We start from the raw sequence: 19190 nt of genomic DNA, 5'->3' as shown, positions 1-19190 counted from the left end.
ACATCTGGACACATGAGCCGAAATCTTAAATAATTTCATTAAAAAAAACAAACAAAAAAACAAAACAAAAAAACATAAATAATAAAACAACAGTAAAACAAACAAACAAAAAAAAATAATTTTTTTAATCAAAAGAATAAATACAATTTAAATTCTAAAATCGAAAAATAAATAATAATAAAACAATAACTAATAAACAGTACAACAAAAAATAAAATAAATTGATAAACTAAAAATAAATTAAATTCTAAAATCTAAATAAAATAATAAATCATTAATAATAAATAATACAATATAGTAAATAGCAAAACAAAATAAAATAATGAATCAAATAAAAAATAAACTAAAAAATTCTAAAATCTAAGAATAAAAATTAATCATTAATAAAATAAATCATTATTATTAATAATACTACAATAACTAATACACAGTAAAACAAAAATAAAAAATAAATAAATAATCCAAAAATACATTTAATTCTACAATCTAAATAAAATAAATAATTAATAATAAAACAATAACTAATAAGTAGCAAAAAAATAAATAAATTAAAATAAATTCTAAAATCTAAATAAACAAAAATAAATAAAAATCTAAAAAAAAAAAAAAAACAAAGCAATAACTATAAAACAGTAAAAAATAAATAAATAAATAAGTAAACTAAGAAATTAATCAAATAAAAAAAGCTGTAAAAAAAAAAAAAAAAAAAAATTAAATTCTAAAACATAAAATAAATAAATAAATAAATAAGATACTAAAAATAAAATACCACCTATGGTAGGGGCCCTGTCACCATCATAAAAGGGTTCAGACTGAGATTTTGTGGGGGTGAACAGGCTTTAACTGTATCTACGCTGCCATGCTGAACTGTGTCTATACAGGCTCATTTGTGTGTCCTGAACTGTTTGTTTGCTGAAGGATGATTACAGGAGTGAACCGGACCAACAGAGGATTTGATCCGCTACATGCACACAGGATAATGGAGTGTTTCCAAGTGCCATAGGAATTCCGATTGCAGAAAATAAAGAGTCTTCAGTCATCTGTCATGGTAAGACAAATGCATTGACAAAAACACAAAAACAAAACAAACAAAAAAAAAAAACAGCATAAATTGTGAAATTTTGCACAGAGAAGCCACCCTCCCCATTTCCTTCAGATAAGATAAAAATGATGATAGTTGCTGTGTAACAGGCTCAGAATCGTGATGAAATCTGTTCTGGTTAACAGACCATCTTTAACTGTTTTCACTGAAGTAACATCAATGTATGCGTGACGATGAGAAGAAACGTCGTATCCTCATTCAGCCTGCAGGTGTAATTCATGCACAGTTATTCTGACATAAAAGGGGCTTTTGCACCAGAGGAATGTTTTCATAGTTCCTATAACTCATGGTGCAAGTACCTCTTTTTGTTGTGTTCGCACCGCAGGAACTGTGGCATGATTTTAGTTATAGGAACTCGTTTAGCTCCTACTTCAGTGTAGAGTCTGACCCGCACAATAGGAATTACCAGTGACGTATTAAGTGTATGTTGATTGTATGTTGATGTTGATGTTGAACGCATGCGAAACACCGACACCCGTCATTTTTAAAAAGCCGTCTAAACACAGTCCGTGCATTTCTCTCCGATACGGTAGGAAATGTAGAGGATTTAAGATGATTGACAGGCCAGTTAACGGTGACAGAATGCAACAGAGAGCAAAGACGCAATTGAATGAAGTGATAGTATGTCCCAAAGCTTGTCTACTTTTTTGCTACACACTCAAAAGTATGCACTTTTTGTTTACAAAAAGACTACATACTTTTAGGGTGTAGTATAAGTAGGCGAATTGGGACGCAGCAAGTGTATTTACTCCACGAACATAGAAAACCGCGACAGACGGACAGAACAAGCGAAACATGATTATGAATTTCCAGCGACACTGGACATCAACCACACCGTTAACGCTATAATACTTTTTTGTATATGGTTTACTTTCTTTGTGTAACAGTTCTGTCTAATAATGTATAAGATAGGACTGTTAAACAGATCATAAAGTAATGAAGACGGAGAACGGGAGCGCGGTGTGCTCAGGCTCTGGCTAACTCGTTCTCAGCACCGTCAAAATAAAAGTCCCGCACAAGAACCAGAGTGGCAGGACGTGAGTGACGGCTTACGTCACTTCAGAGTTCCTACCGCCGGTGCGAATGCAACCAGGAAAAAGGCCCTGGGGGAACATTTAATTCTCACGGGACTGCCCTGGTGGCTAGTTCCTATAAATTAGTTCCTATAACTTCCCGGCGTGAAAGCCCCTAAAGACACACGAGCGGAATCAGATGTTTGCAGTAATGTGCTCTTGTCTGATTTTTATAGCACAGTACATCTAAAAGTGATCATTCTGCCATCAAAGCTATAATATTGGCTAAAATAAAGCTAAATATTGTGTAATCCTGCTGCAACGACAAAACTCTTTCACACTATATGGGTGAATTTCACACAAACATGTTATTTACTCAAAAAACATAAGTATAGAAGTAAAACACACTGAAATGTTTTGTTTAAATCTGCATAAAACTATCATATACGAATACTTTAATGAAATAAAACCACAGTGCTAAAATCTTGAATGGGGGTTACAAACTAAAGGGAGTTTTTAATAAACTAAAGCAACCACCACCGTGACTTTTAGGAAGGCACCAGGGTTCAGCGATCAGCACATTTACAGACAGGAAGATAAAAGCGTCAAAACACAGAGAAAACACTCAAGTCAGCGTTTCCCAGGCGTGTTGATGTGGTAAGAATAAACCTGCTCAGATTTCAGCAGCTCACCAGCACTAGATTTACATTCTTCTTCAAACCGCTGCGAGCTTATGACTTCCTTTTTGATCTTTCTGATGATGCATTTTGTGTTTCTGTCATGCAGACAAACTCCAACCTCACCAACGTGTCAAAAACAAACGCGTACATGAATACACAAACACAGACACGAAAGCTCAGCTAATGCATCACGAGTGCGGTTTAATCAGCTTGATACAAACATGTCAGACATGTTTCAGAATCACATGCATGTGCAGAGTGTTTCGGTCGCAGGTTATGTTCATGTACAGACACGCACATTCAGAGCCAGAAAACACCTTCTGGAGATAATCTGCAGCAAAAGGCTCGGAGAAAACAGTTTGATTTGAAGCATAAGAGCACCTCATTCCCCTGAAGGAACTCAACAAAAGCTCAGATCTAACCTGATGGGACGGAGCGTATCATCAATGTTCTGCACAGCAGCCAAAACAAAACTTATCAGATTCAATTCTGCTCTGAGAGTTGCGTGAAGTTATGGAGCTCGAAAGGAGCCCAAAATCAGCACGGATACAGATATACTAGAACTAGACAGAAGATGAACATGCTGCAGCCAGTGAGAAACCCAGCGATTATTTTCAGCTTCATCTCTGCAGGATTGTGGGAAATATTCATGAAGGTTTTATCACTTGCAGCCCACACAGGTCTGTTTCTGGGACGCTTTTCTGAGGCGAATGAAGTTCACTGAAGCTCCAGCCAATCACTGAACTCCTGGGAATGTTTTGGAAACAGTGATGCCAATAAGCGCCTGCCAATATTACCCATGATGCTCCATCGATTAGCCGCTGTGATGAACGCATGGACCGACGCTCACAGGCTGTGTGGAGGCGTGTAGTGTTTCGCAGAGTTTTGTTTCCAGACTAAACATCCAAAAGCGACCTGCTGTTATCTGCCTTTGCACTTTGAAAGTCTGCACTGGTTTCTCTGCTCAGAAAGACTTTCACGAGACACCACTGAAAGATTAAAGCACAATACTGTATCGTCTGGAGGGTTACACACTCAGATTCTGTGTCTGTGAAGCACCAGATCAGATCAGGGACACGGTTTTATGAGCACATCAAAGAAAGCATTTGTCCTATTTAATCTGCAACTTCACACTAACTGATTCAGATGGAAAGAGTCGTTCAGAAGAGCGTCATCCAGGTCACATTTCACCTACAAAACACAGAGCTGCACGATCGTTAAAAGACAAAATCGTTAAATGACAACAACTCTCGTGTCTATTAAACCTTTGTCAAGTACAATCACAGCGAACATTCAGATCTGCGTTCTGATCCAGAGATCCGTTGTCATGTATAGATATGAAACAGCTACACAAACAGTCTTTTCAACAACACAGTGTCATTATTAACGATTCATATGATCACAGAAGTACTGTCTGGGATAAAAGTTTATAGTTCAGATATAAACACTGATGTCTACGGTAGCAATCAAAATAATATAGTAAATTGACGCTCCAAATAAAGATTGTATCAGCTACACTGTTACACCAGTAGGTGGCGAAAAGTGACTTAAAATATGTATTTGTCATTGAATCATTCATTCAAGAGATTCGTTTAAAAACGCTGATTTATCCAGTAATGAAAGAAGTGAAGACTTTATGAGTGAGTCATTGAATCATTCACTCAAATCGACAAAAAAAAAAAAAAAAAAAATCTATTCAAATGAATTAGATATTTTTATAATATACTGCAGATATTAACATTATGTCAGAACCTCTAGTAAATTATGTCACTTTGTTTAGTTGTCTCTTCAGAATTGTGGGAGAATCGTGATCTCTATTTTAAACACAAAAATTGTGATTCGCACACACAATATATACTATATTTAATTTTACTTTGTACTTGGCCTACTGTTTGGGACCATATTTGACATTGTGACATTATTTTCATGACAATTAAACATTAATTATATAAAATTATTATATAAATTGATATAATAATAATAATAATAATAATAATGAAAAAACTCATTGCTGTAATAAGTGTAATGAAAATGTGTTATTTGATTTGATTTGATTATATGTGGGCATTTTTTGCAGTGAAGAGAATTTTGTATGAAAACGTGATTAAATGTCATAAAAACTGGAAATTAGCATTTCTTTATTCAATTTCTTCCTTTTATCATTTGATATTGGGTGAAATGTGATCTGGAACATGTTCTTGACAGGTTTCACAAGATGGCAAAACATCATTGCTCAGAATCATTCAGTAAACCGAGATATCCCATGATCCTCTGGGCTCTCAGTTGCAGTATAAACAGTAAAAGAGAGACACTGTCCTGAGAGAAATGAAGGGCTTCTCTCTGGACTCATCTGAAGCATTTATTCCCCTGAATAACAAAATCAGTGTTAAACCCATAAACAGCAAACACACTGAACACAAATCGCAGGTTTAAGATTAAAACGTACTGTAATTTTGAGCAGTGCACCGCTACTATTGTACAATATTAATGCACAATAAATATTGCAACTGTGATAGAAAGGGATGTGTGACATTTTGAAGCGAACTGAGATAAAATAACATATCCACGTCAATGTCATAATCTGTGACTCGTGTTGAACCTGCAGGATGGAGAGTCAAACACTGTCAATCAACTAGTTTAAACTGCATGAAGCCAATAATCGGCCGTTATCTATCATTTCCTGTGTCGGGTAGTGCTGATGACCCAAAACCATTGGTATCAAGACTAAACACTGCATGTTTATTCAGACACAGAAGAACGGCGCTGTGAAATGGAGCCTGAGGTTATACTGTAATTCTGCACCGCTGTGACGTCAGACAGTGGAAACACGGAGCTCTGGTGTCTGAACACGTGTGATGCTTCTGATGTGATCCGACAGAATCAGACCCATTTGATGAGGACACACGACGACAACAAAAACAATACAGATGGTTCTGGGGCACAGAGATGCATATGTCTCAGGACACAAACTAAAGAACACAGCATCTTTAAACGTGGTGCTCATGGCGCAAGATGCTGAAAAAACAGCGAAACAATAGACAAAAAACATCTATTGTACATGTGTGCACAAATTTAAAAACAAAGCAGACATAATTCAATAAACGGCTCCTTAAAGACCCAGTTTGAGAGAGGATGTGATGTATCAATGCAAGGAATATCTAACACAACCACTGTATTGTATTGCCATCAGAGGGAACGGCGTATGAATGTGACTGACAGACATGAACGCGCGTTTAGTCTTTTATGCAGCATGTAAAGAGACAAATGTCGAGCTGTCTCTCCTCATCTCGGTCTGTCTGTCTGTCTGCATTAATAGAGCAGAATGACAGCAATTATGCGGCTTAACAAAAGAGAAATGACAGTTTTTGTTCACTGTATGCCGTCCCTCCACAAGTGACGGACGCTCGACTGCACAAACTCACATTAACATTTAAACAATCGTCTCCTCTGTGAAGGACATGATGTGCGACCGGAATAATTATGCCGCCTAACTTTTGGATCAGCCTTCATCCATGATGCCTTAAAATACTGCCAATGTGGGCGGCTCGCTAGGGTTATTTGTGGTGAGATAAACAGTCCTCTACTTGATGCTCAATGTGGAGAACATACAGGGAACATTTGTGGTTGAAGAAACATGGTGACGTCAGCATCAATCAGTCAAACAATCTCCACATACAAAACTAGAGATGTGCAAAACTACAGATTTTGTAAATAAACTAGGTGGATTTTCTGAATGACTAGTTGGTTTAGGGTCACATCTAACACACAACTCAAAATTCTTTAAATCCACACAAAACATTGTTATTATGCAAAGTCTCAAAAACTCACTAAACAGCTAGTAAACAATCCCAATAAGTACTTAAACAGAACTACCTAGCAGTCTGAATGTGTCTAAGCTCTTGCTACATAACAGATGGTTCAGTACAGCTTCTGAATGGATGACAGGAGCCTCATCATAAAGCGCACTCACAAGAGAGAGACAGAAGTATTTTACTCACCGCCACTGCGATCATGGAGTCATCGGGCTTCCATTCCACCTGCTGATAGGAGCCGAACTGTGCGGCCGCTTTCCCAGACTCAATGTAACTGACGATCAACACGCTGGGCTACAGACAGACAGAAAGAGACAGACAGAATTAGACATGTAAATTCAAAACATTCATTTGAATCAATGTGGTGTCATTATGTAAGTCAATCATCACTAGTGTTGAGGTGCTGCTACTTTACTAAATGATCAGATGCACCGATTTCACCTGCCGGATCAGAAAACAGCTGGAAAAAAAATTACAGTTTTGCAAAACAATTGCAATATCTAAGCAACTGCATAACTACTTAAAACAAACATGTCTAACTAACATTTAGAGGAACTAACTAACAACTGTAGTAAACACACACATGCATTAAATAAATACATGTCTAAACTAGTTGGAATGTGACAGTAAAGATTAAAGGGGTGGTTGAATATGATTTCACTTTTTTAAAACTTTAGTTAGTGTGTAATGTCGCTGTTTGATCATAAATAACATTTGCAAAGTTACGACGCTCAAAGTTCAATGCAAAGGGAGATATTTTCTGTTACAGAAATCTCTGTTTAAGGACTACAACAAATGGCTGGTAGGGACTACAACAAGCTTCTTCCCGGGTTAGTGACATCACAAACCCAAAAATTTACATAAACCCCGCCCCCAAGAACACACAACAAAGGGGGTGAGGCCATGTTGGGCTGCTTTAGAGAAGAGGAAGAGTTGTTGTAGTAGAGTGTTGTTACCATGCCGCCATTTTACGAGGGTCAATTCAACGCTGGATTTGCACAAAAGATTAACATGACGGCACATGCTAGTCGATGAGTTGAATCAACTCATAAATTGTCAACTCCATCAGTGTCAACTCCGGTTTGAACAATGTAAGGCTGAACACCGTTACTGACAATCCTCATTTTGGCTGCGTGAGATTCTCCGGCTTTGTTGTTGTTGAGCAACCGAAGCATGAGCTTTTAAAGCTCCGCCCTCTTCTGGAAAGGGGGCTGGGAGCAGCAGCTCATTCGCAAGTTGTTTTATTGTTATGTTCACTGCATGTATTCGAAATGATGTCAAACTTTACAGATAATAAAGTTGAGAATAACAAATAATCTTCTTGTAATAAGACATGTATTCTGAATCATCTAATAGAGGAAAAATAAAAAAGTTTAATGTCATTCATTATGTGTTTGTGTCTTTATTCTCAACAGAAATGCACAAAATTATCCTAGTGAAATGAAGAGCAGCAGGGAAACACATCAGGAGAAATGAGAGATGGATGTGCGGATGAGAACAGCGCTTGGCCACAAAGAAAAACACCCAAAAATGGAAGCAAAGTGTTGGTTTCATTCAGCCAACAGGGAGCTCTAAACCTCAACACACACACATTCATGTGTGTAAAACTAACACTAAAGTCACAGAATCTGTTTTTACTTTTCGACGTGTGTGTGTGAAGGTCGTTCCTCATGCGTTTTGTTCAGGGGTCATGAAAGGTCAGACAGGCTTTAGATTCCACACGAGAGAAAGATTCACAGCAAGCGTCTGTGATTGACAGCTGTATTTACTATCAGACGCGAGCGGATCCAGGTTCAGACTTTATTTTGATAAAACACCTGTAGCCATAGCAACCCGGGATATTTACATTTTTAACTTGTTTTTTAACTCATGTTATCCAACGACTGACGTTACTCTGTAAAACTGCAGTTAAATGACACCAATAGTAGGTGCAAATGTTTCTTTAGCACATTTTTAGCCAAGCAAGCACTCAGTGGTGATACTTTTCATACAGCCTGACTAAATGGAGAAAGAAAAACAGCTCTGACAAAGAATGAAAGAGTGCTCTACATAATGGACAGCTATATGGTTGTTGTACTCTGAACATTCAGTTGAATGAACATTGAGTCGAAAATCGATTCCAATTCTGCAGTTGGAAACTCTTAGTTCACTTCAGAATTCAAATTTCATGATAATTTACTCACCCCCATGTCATCCATGATGTTTATATCAATCGAAAAGAAATGAAGGTTTTTGAGGAAAACATTCCAGGATTTTTCTCCATATAGTGGACTTGGGGTTCAACACGTTGAAGGTCCAAATGTCAGTTTCAGTGCAGCTTCAAAGAGCTCTACATGATCCCAGACGAGGAATAAGGGTCTTATCTAGAGAAACAATTGGCCATTTTCTAAAAAAAAATTAAATTATATTCTTTTTAACCACAAATGCTCATCTTGCACTGTAATCACGTTGCAAAGGTTACGCGTGACGTAGGCGGAAGTATTACGGTAGAGCGAAAAACTCCATCTCATTTTCTCCTTCAACTTCAAAATTGTCCGACATCGTTGTTTCACCTTTTCTGTAACGGCCGTTTGACTTAGTCTTTGCACATCCGCTTTGTAAACACTTGCTCTGTACTTTTGCCTAGATATTCAGATTTTGTATTCAGATAGTGTGTGAATACTGAATTGAGTTCTCTTTCACGTCCTCGTGCTTGAACGGACAAATACACACAAAACTACGTCAAAATATCCTCGTAAACAGTTATGTCTTAAATGAATGTAAACAGTTGAGAAAGAAAATGCATGTGTAACAGTATATTGGATCCGTACAGCTCTTAAAGTGACAGCAGCCTAATAAACCTGCAGCTGTCTGTGTTAATGTTAATCAAAGAACAAAAGACAAAGAAAAAATCACTCAATGATCTTGACTTAATAACTTCTGTAACTTTAATAAGGATTGATTTCAATTTCTGAACCTTTGTTCAGTTGTATTTGTGCTATTGCTAATTTGCTTATTTGTTTTTAATGTATTACTGGCTGTATACTTGCCTTTAATAATGTTTGAAATTTATATGAGTCTAGTTTATTAGTTAGTTGCTCTTTAGGCTGTTGATTTTTGTTCATGGTATTCAGCTGCAACTGAATGTTTTGCAAAAAGACACAGAATAAATATGTAAAATATTGGAATTGAAACTGGGAATCGGGGAAATTCAAATGATCCCCAACCCCAGCTGTGAGTCACTCCGTGTGAAGATCTGAATTCAACACACTTACACAAAGAACATGTTACTTCCTGTCCTATGAGACAATCAACATACATGTGAAAGAAGAGCAGCAGATCTCACTGAGCATGTGCAAATAAATCATGCTTGTTAAATCATGAAGAGAAAAGACATTTCAGTCTGCATCATATTTTCAACCTGATGCAATATTTGCAACATGCATTTTCTCTAAAGCTGCTTTGGAACGATTTGGAACGTGAAAAGCGCTGCAGAAATAAACATGAATTCAACCTCAATCACCACAGAAAACTCCTCCACTGTCCTCATGTAGCTCTGTTGTGAACTGTAACAAAGAAAAAAAGAGCAACACTATCGTGCTAATCATCATCATATTTCACATCTGTGCGTGTCTGTGTTTGACAAATGAACACAACACTAATAAATCACGTAGATTCAGTGTCACAGCACATTAAATATTTTATATATTTTTAAATTATTTATTTGACCCAATAAATCATCAGACGTGAAGACATGAGCGGAGCTCTAAAACTCTCTTAGTCATGGTAAAAATCACAGCTGATCATTGATTACTCAACATTGACGACAGCAACATGATTAAAGACATGTTTATACAAGATTCAACCCATGTGCCAACTCACAGTGTGTCTAAACTAGAACACATTCAACAATATCCAAAAGAGCAAATGATGAGCTGATCGAGGCCTTTACTGATTGGAACGAGACTCAGGAAGCCCATACATGTACATACCACTAAAGAACAGTCATAAGCTGCTTTTGTTCAGTAATGATGTTACATGAACCGAGGCTCAGATCTCTGAGTGCCGCCACACAATGAATTCAAAGCGTGTGCTGAAAAACCAGTTCATTTGATCACTAACCCTAATTGCCTGATAGTTTAGGTCAAAACTGCAAATGTGCAGACAACACCTGCAAAGATAATTATGACTGTTTGAGACAGACACTTTGTCTGTCATTGGTCAGTCAAACAGATAGCCAATCGTGTGAGTTTGGGGCGGGGCTGAGTCAGAAAATGACATGTCTGGCCGCTCAAACAGATCAACGTTGTGAAAGTGACTCTGAACCAGTGTTGCCAAGTCATTGGGCTACTTTAACAGTGTTGCTGCTGGTTGTTTTTCATGTCTGCGCGTTGAAACGACCCCAATAATGTGATATTTAGCCCCTGGAATGCGAATTTTACCAGGGGAACCCAGCCAAAAAATGCTTATTTCACCCCCCAGAGCACAATTTTTACCCGACTGAATGCAACTGGGCTAGTTTTGAGTAGCAATTGGGCGAGTTTTGTTGTGAAAACCTGGCAACCCTGCTCTGAACACCATAAACTTGAGCATCTGAACGTTTGTGATGGTTATTGTTCACTTACAGCCCAACTCTAGCCCTCATCTTACAGGTTCCTTCACAGAACAGATAATATATGATCTCACAGTGTTATACAACACACACAAACACAAACACTGATAATGCATTGCACCAGCACTTGTGTAATAAGTGCGAATCTGTGTGAATACATATCTGCTGCTGCTTTACATCTCAATGAGTTTAAATGAGTTATAAAGACTAGGGTTGGATTTAAAAAAAAAAAAAAAATTGATTTCTCGATTTTAATCGATTCTCATTTTTACGAACTGATATGATTCTTAAATCCCAAGAATCAGTTAGTCTAGTCTGTTTTCAGTTGATGAATGAACAGTGCATGTAACGCGCCTCCCATCCAATAAATCGCAATAATCTTTTTTGCTTTGTTACTTTTAATATGAAGCAAGGCCTCAGATTTCAAATGAGAATCAAAAAATAAGTACCATTTTGGCGCTCTTTAATGTGGCGTGACAGATCGCTGTAGCGCTTCAGTTAAAGAGAAGCAGGCAGCAGAGAGTGCATGAACATGCTCTCCTCCGCTTTAATACCAGTTACAGCGTGAAATAAACATGAATAAAAATCTAAACATATGTTAAAAGATACAGTACAACTTACACGAGAGATGATACGGATTTCGGTAATAGGCTCAATCAGTGTTTCAACCTCGGAAAGACGTCAATAAAACAGCTTGTAAACAATGTCACGTAACGTCACATTTACCTCAGAAAAACATATTCAGTGACCATAAACTCAGCTAGAAAAATTAACTCTAGAAAGTCAGCATTCTGATAAATATAGCTATGCACCGTTACATATTCATTATAATTTTTTAATGTTCTTCAATATTTAATGCATGTTTGAATAAATCAGTAAAAGCCACGATTTAAATGTTTATATAAAACAAATTGGAGTAGAAATATGATTATGTAATTCTAAACTTTAGTTATTATAAAAAACAGAGTGTAATTTAAGTGTGTGTATATAAATAAGTTAATTTTAACAATATTATAGTAATGTAGTACCAACTGACTCCCATGTATAGTTTACAGCATTAGTTGAGAGATTTTTTTTTCCTCTAGAAAATTTGCCACGTACTGTATCTGATATACTACATCCAAAATAATCGATATCGAATCGAAATCGTAATCAAAAGCATATGAATAGAAATTGAATCGAATTGAGAAAATTGTGTCAATACCCAGCCCTAATAAAGACGTGTAGAATGATCCCAAATGTCAATGTATGACAGTTTCCGAAAAATTTCTATGAATGATTTATAAAACTCCAGCTACTTCAGAAGAAGTATGTGACTGTGACGCTGCTCATTTGCGGATTGTCTTTTTTTCCACTTACTGAGAGATGAACAAATTAATACTAAATATTATAAATAAAAGTCAAATCTACTGAATTTCTTAAAGGGTTAGTTCACTCAAAAATGAAAATAATGCCATTTATTACTCACCCTCATGTCGTTCTACACCCGTAAGACCATCGTTTATCTTTCGAACACAAATTAAGATATTGTTGATGAAATCCGATGCCTCATTGAGGCCTCTATTGAGAGCAAAGCCATTCAAACTCCATAAGATCCATAAAGGTACTAAAAACATATTTGAAACAGTTCATGAGAGTTCAGTGGTTCTATCTTAATATTTTAAAGCGACAAGAATACTTTTTGTGCGCCAAAAAAACAAAATAACGACTTTTCAACTATCATCTAGTGATGGGCGATTTCAAAACATGAAGCTTCTGAGTTTTACGAATCTATTGTTTCGAATCAGTGATTCGGATCTCCTATCAAACAGCTAAACTGCTGAAATCACGTGACTTTGGCGCTCCGATCCACTGATTCGATTCGTAAAGCTCCGAAGCAGTGTTTTGAAATGGCCCATATAGATTTTTTTTTTTTAAAGTCTTTTTTTTGTTTTTTTTTAAGGGCACAAAAAATATTATCGTCGCTTTATAATATTAAGATAGAACCACTGAACTCACATGAATTGTTTCAAATATGTTTTTAGTACCTTTATGGATCTTGAGAGTTTGAATGGCTTTGCTCTCAATAAAGGCCTCACTGAGCCATCGGATTTCATCAAAAATATCCTAATGTGTGTTCGGAAGATAAGCGAAGGACTTACGGGTGTAGAACGACATGAGGGTGAGTAATAAATGACATTATTTTCATTTTTGGGTGAACTAACCCTTTAAAGGGACAGTTCACCCAAAAAATGTTACTTCGCTCATGTTGTTTCAAACCTGTATGACTTGGTTTCTTTTTGCTGTGGAACATCAAAAAAATATATATTTTTGAGAAATTAATTAAAATTAAAAAAGTTATTGCGGTTCAAAGTTGTTTGGTTCCCAATGTTCTTCAAACGTTTTATGTTCAACAGCAGAAAGAAAGAAAGGCATACATAGTAAATGGTGACAGAAAGGTGATTTTTGGGTGAACAATCCTTTTAATTCATGTTGCAGGTGTTGTTGTTAGTGACAGGAAATACAGCAGCAGATCAGAAACACTTCAGTGTTAAAGACGCTGTGAGACGAGACGGCAGCGTGTGTGCAAACGTGTTGAGGCCGATTGCTTTGATATGCATGACCTCAGCACTACTTACGACGAGTGTATGTGTGTGTGTGTGTGTGAGTGAAGGTGGAGTCACACAGCTGGAGAGGAAGTTTGTGTTTTACACACACACACACACACACACACACACACACACACACACACACACACACACACACACACACACACACTCCAGACACATTCCGTTCTTTGCCGGGATCGTCTGAGAAACTCTACACACTCAGTACAGAACAACGAGGTATTAAATGGCAGGAAGTGCATGGGGGGGGGGCAGATCACCTGGAAGTATTTTCCCAGGGTTATCAGTCAAAATGTATCCATCTATGATTTTAGTCTGCACAGTCTGTACTATAGTAATACTGACTTACACAGGAACTGAACACAGAACAATGAGCATTGTACGGAAACATGACAGACTGAAAGATAAAAACAAAAACACGCTCGACAAATACACAAAAAGCTAAAAGAGCTTGTGTGATACAGTCAGTTTGATAGAACTATATTCACTATACAACACAAAATAGAGCGTCTTTCTACATTATAAGTAGCAGAACACAAAATTATATTCCATAAAATATACATAATAAGGTTTATATTTAGGAAGTGTCAATCAAAAGCAGATCTGGTCAGAGGCCAAACTCTCCGATTTCTCTGGGTATAAAAATAACATGTCTGTCTGTCTCCTGAACACTGATGCACTCGCGACCTGTGAACACTCAAATAAACCTTTAGGACAGTGTTTCTAGACAGACAGTCTGGGCTCTGCAGGACAACACACAGGTGAGAGTCTCTGACATCAAACATCCCCTCACACTCTAAAAAAATAATGTGCTGGCTCAAAAAAAAAAAAAAAAAATAACGCAACAGTTTGCATCAATTTTTTTGAGTTATGACAACTTTGAGTGAATTTATGTTCAACCAACATGCTACATTGAGTTAGAGGAACTTAATAATTTGTAGCATAAACATTTAAGTTGATTACTCAAAAAAAATTAAGAGTTGTAGCCCTGGAACCAGTTCATCTTTTCTATTTCAGTTCAAATCAACAGCTATCATAGCACATGCTAACATAACTTGTTTAATATGTATATTTAATGAACAAGTAAGATATTACTTGTCACTGGCATTAGCGCAGTCATTGTTTATAGTCAATAGTGTTCACCTTCATGTATCTACTCTTCAGCACAATGATAACACGTCAACATTACAAAAACTCTTTTAAATGTCAAACATAACAGCATTAAACACTAACAGGTCTTTTCCTTCACTTAAAAACACATGAATTAACACTTAATTTCAACATTTATTCTCCTTATCCAGTCCTATGCAAATCATGCTAAGAACTAGAAATCCACTGCCTAATTTCCAAGGTTATCAAGACAATTTTATTAAGTTACTACAACCTAATTTAAAAAAAAAAAATAGCCAATTAACGCAGAAATTTGAGTTTAAATTACAGACAATATTAAGTTGATGTAACGATTGTCAAGAGAACTTAAAATAATGTTTGCAATTTAAAAGGTTTAATTAAAACAATAAATTAGATTTTTTAACTTGCAAGCATGTATTTATTTAAGTTGTGGTAACAGGTCCCCCGAATTACTTTGAGTGAACACATGTCAGAGCCGAGCGTAAACAAACGTTCAACAAAACGCCTTAAAGGATTAGTTCACTTTGACATGAAAATTAGCCCAAGCTTTACTCACCCTCAAGCCATCCTAGGTGTATATGACTTTCTTCTTTCTGATGAACACAATCAGAGTTATATTAATAAATATCCTGATGCATCCAAGCTTTATAATGGCAGTGAACGGGATCAACAAGTATGAGCTGAAGAAAGGGTCTCCATCCACATCCATCCATCATAAACTCCACATGGCTCCGGGGGGTTAATAAAGGCCTTCTGAAGCGAAGCGATGCGTTTGTGTAAGAAAAATACCCATATTTAACAACTGACGTCATTCGGAAGGCGTAGGACGTAGCGTAAAGGCCCCAATATACTTCAAACAAAATCGAAGAACAAACTGATGTGACGTCATTTCGAACAAAATCAGGCCGAAACAAAGTTCATATGGAGTTTGTTTTGGAAGTTCGAAACAACTTGCCAAAGCAAACTGTGGTAGATTTTCCAAGACGAACCTGACTTAAGTTTACCTGTTCCTGGGGCGTCTCCTAATCGACACTCAATAAATTTCCTGATCTTTCGGAGCATCTCCAAATCGACACTCAATAATATATGATCTTTCGGAGCATCTCCTAATCGACACTCAATAATATCTCGGTCAACGTCTTGACCCTCAAAAACCTAGTGTTCCCTAACCTGACTTGCTGCGCAGCAATAACCAGAGACTCCAGTTTTTGTCCTTCAAAGCTTTAATCACGGCCAGGAGAGTTCCCATCAATTCCAGAGAATCTCTCTCCGAACAAAGGAATACAGCAGGTTTTATAGGATTTCAGGTACATCTCACATGTCAGAATAGCAAGATCTATTACTCATTATTATCAGTCTTAATATGACTGGTTCAGATTTAAGAAAACATCTCAGTTCCTCTGCCCCGCTTACTGGCGGAGTAAATTTAGATTAGAACAACTGAATCACAAGATCATCAAAAAATATCACTGGGTTAATAGTTCAGATTACTCAATAGGTTAAAACAATTTTTCAAAGACTATTTTTTATCCTTAGAAGGATGCTGTCTAGCCAGCACAGCAGAATTTTTCCACTTGTTACAGCACTCCTAGTGACTATTTCTCTATTTCAAAGTTAGCTTATTAGGCCTGTAGAAGAAAAGAAATGTTAGTTCATTATTAATTAGTTCAAAGTTTCCATCACAGAACTTTCTGGAAAAGTTTGCTTCGGCTGGTAAACACCTTTGGTCCGTGGCCGTTACGTAAGGTAGGTGCGCGCTGAGGCTCCGCCTTCTTTTCCAGTTCATTTCTCCTCTCGAGTCCGTAGATGACAAACATTTCCACATTGCCATGACCAGATGCTTTTCTTTTGCTTTATTAAAAAAATCCTTGCTAGTTTCTCTATTTTGTTGTGTTTATTTTGTTACGGAGAGGAAAACGCGCAACATTTTTACATATTCATCTAACCGTCGCTCTCAGCAGTGTGGGCGGCGTCAGATGTTCGACTACAGTATGTCACTGCTCACATATTTCGAACTTCGTTTTATCCCTAATCGAAGAACGAAAAAGAACTTTGCTTGAAGTATATCGAGGCCTTAAGCGTTTTGAACTGCAAGAGTTTTACATTTTCTTCGTAACCTGAATATGGAAAGCGGTCTGGCGGAAGCTAGATATTTTACTTTATAACTTGTTAAATATGGATATTTTTCTTACACAAACAGGCATCCCTTCACTTCAGAAGGCCTTTATTAACCATCGGAGCCGTGTGGAGTACGTTTTGCTTTGGATGGATGCACTTTCTTCAGCTCATACTCGTTGATCACTGCCGTTTTAAAACTCAGATGCGTCAGGATATTTATTAAAATAAGTCAGATTGTGTTGATCAGAAAGACAAAAGTCATATACACCTTGGATGGCTTGAGGGTGAGTAAAGCTTGGTGTAATTTTCATTTCAAAGTGAACTAATCCTTTAATCTGAAACTGAAAACTGAAACGAGATATTGTGAACTCTGGGGGAATTTCTGCACTTTAACCATTGATCAACAACACTCAAACCTTCTGAGGTCTGATGTGAAAATCACATACACTCAAAAAAACAAATCCTGCCATAATGTATTATTATTTGCATCTATTTGATTTTATTCAAATACTCACAATGAATTTGTCCAAACTTCTTTAAATCACAATAATTTGTGAAAACATTACATTTAATCAGTTAAAAAAAAAAAAAAAAAAAAAAAAAAAAAGTATGAACATGGTTTAAATGTGACTAGCTGTTTAACAAGAAAGATTCAGTTAGTTAAAATGTATGAGATTGGTTTAATAAATCAGTTGGATGATAAATATATAAACCTGTTTATTGTGTATTATTACTATTACATAAATCTAGCACAAACATTTACATTACCAGCACTTTAAGTACTAAATAAACAACTAACATAACCCTACTAGACTCTCTAATACTCCAGATTGACTTGATAAACGTTACTCATTAATAAACCCTTCTCAGGTTCAAACCTTCAGGTCATCAGTCCTGAACCTTAACCACTAAGCCACATCATCCATTATGTATACATGAACTCAAAGCTCTGATCATGTGGTTGTTTGTCAGTTCATTTTAATGCTCATGTGGCTCAAACCTACAAGTATCAGCACAGAACCTAATAACCACAGCACCTAATATTAGACCATTAATGCTGATACTGAGACTGTAATTGGGTAATATTTTTGACCTTGAGGAACCAGACGATGTTCATTGGTGACAGGAATTAATGCATTACGGACTAAAACTCACAACCTTTGCGTAACCAGCCGAGATTGTTTACCACTATGCCACACCACCCAGAACTACTCAGAGCCCTGATCTATGGACAGTGTTTATGTTTTTACCCTGCTGAAACTGATTCACATGAACCACCCCTTTGGGATTTGAACCTATACACACTGAGTGAACAGACCTGATGCTTTAACCACTAACCCACAGCTCTCCACATGTGAGCAATTAAACACAATAAACCATCTGAAAGAGATGCTCATGATTCCTCAATGAGTTTGAACCTACAACCATTGGGTCACAGTCTACATTAGATTAACCAGGTACTGAAAAGTTGACAGTTCTTAAGTCTTTAACCACTAAACCACTGGATAACTCTACTAAACCCAGTAGGATTAACTGGATCACTGAAATACCATCCAGCATTTAAACCCTTAACCTACTGGTATAAAATCTATTTAAATTCTATTACTCTACTAAACCCGATTCCTATGAATAATCCATGTGATTGTGAAGCTGAACCTTTGGGTCTCCAGTCCTGATCCTTTACCACTAAGCCACATCACACATAATTTTAGTACCTTAACAAGTTGGATGTTCATTTGGTTTAAACCAAAAACCTTTAGGTTAGCAGCTCTGATCTTTAACCACTAAGCCACCTTTAAAGATGGCCTGATCTGGGGGAGTTTTGACATTTACGGGATTCAAACCTACAACCTTCAACATTTAATGCCTCAAACCACTGGTTGTGTATGAGTTCGTGGTGTTTCTTACCCTGCTGAACCAGATGCTGATCTGGGTCTCGGACAGCACGGCCAGGTAGAACCGTTGCGCGCTGGGCTCGATCAGAAAGGGCCGTTCGCCGCTCCGGAGCGGGCAGAGGAGCCTCCGCGGCCAGCCGCTCAGAAAATACATCACGATCCGGTTCTGACCCAAATCACTGCGACACCGGGACGGACAGACTTCCTCCAGCGGCCTCCATGCACCAGAACCAAACTACACT

The 19190-nt window shown here is 37.1% G+C and overlaps 1 protein-coding gene and 1 long non-coding RNA gene across 4 annotated transcripts in view; one reads left to right on the top strand and one right to left on the bottom strand.

Moving 5' to 3' along the window:
* Nucleotides 1-19190, bottom strand: part of ric1 (RIC1 homolog, RAB6A GEF complex partner 1) — a 44955-nt gene that overhangs the window by 25030 nt on the left and 735 nt on the right. For all 3 annotated transcript variants that reach the window (XM_051876818.1, XM_051876817.1, XM_051876819.1), the window contains exons 1-2: nucleotides 18962-19190; nucleotides 6794-6901 (exon numbers count right to left, since the gene is read on the bottom strand). The exon at nucleotides 18962-19190 is cut by the window's right edge. In XM_051876818.1, coding sequence (XP_051732778.1) covers nucleotides 6794-6901; nucleotides 18962-19102 — 249 coding nt within the window. In that variant the 5' untranslated portion in view covers nucleotides 19103-19190. The remainder of the gene's footprint in view (nucleotides 1-6793; nucleotides 6902-18961) is intronic.
* LOC127503252 (uncharacterized) lies at nucleotides 612-10105 on the top strand. The gene is made up of 2 exons (XR_007927057.1): nucleotides 612-1048; nucleotides 8023-10105. It is a non-coding gene; the product is annotated as an uncharacterized LOC127503252 (long non-coding RNA).

The sequence above is a fragment of the Ctenopharyngodon idella genome, chromosome 21 (genome assembly GCF_019924925.1).
Source record: "Ctenopharyngodon idella isolate HZGC_01 chromosome 21, HZGC01, whole genome shotgun sequence".
NCBI classification, from domain to species: Eukaryota; Metazoa; Chordata; class Actinopteri; order Cypriniformes; family Xenocyprididae; genus Ctenopharyngodon; species Ctenopharyngodon idella.
This window is presented reverse-complemented; position numbering and strand designations above follow the sequence as displayed.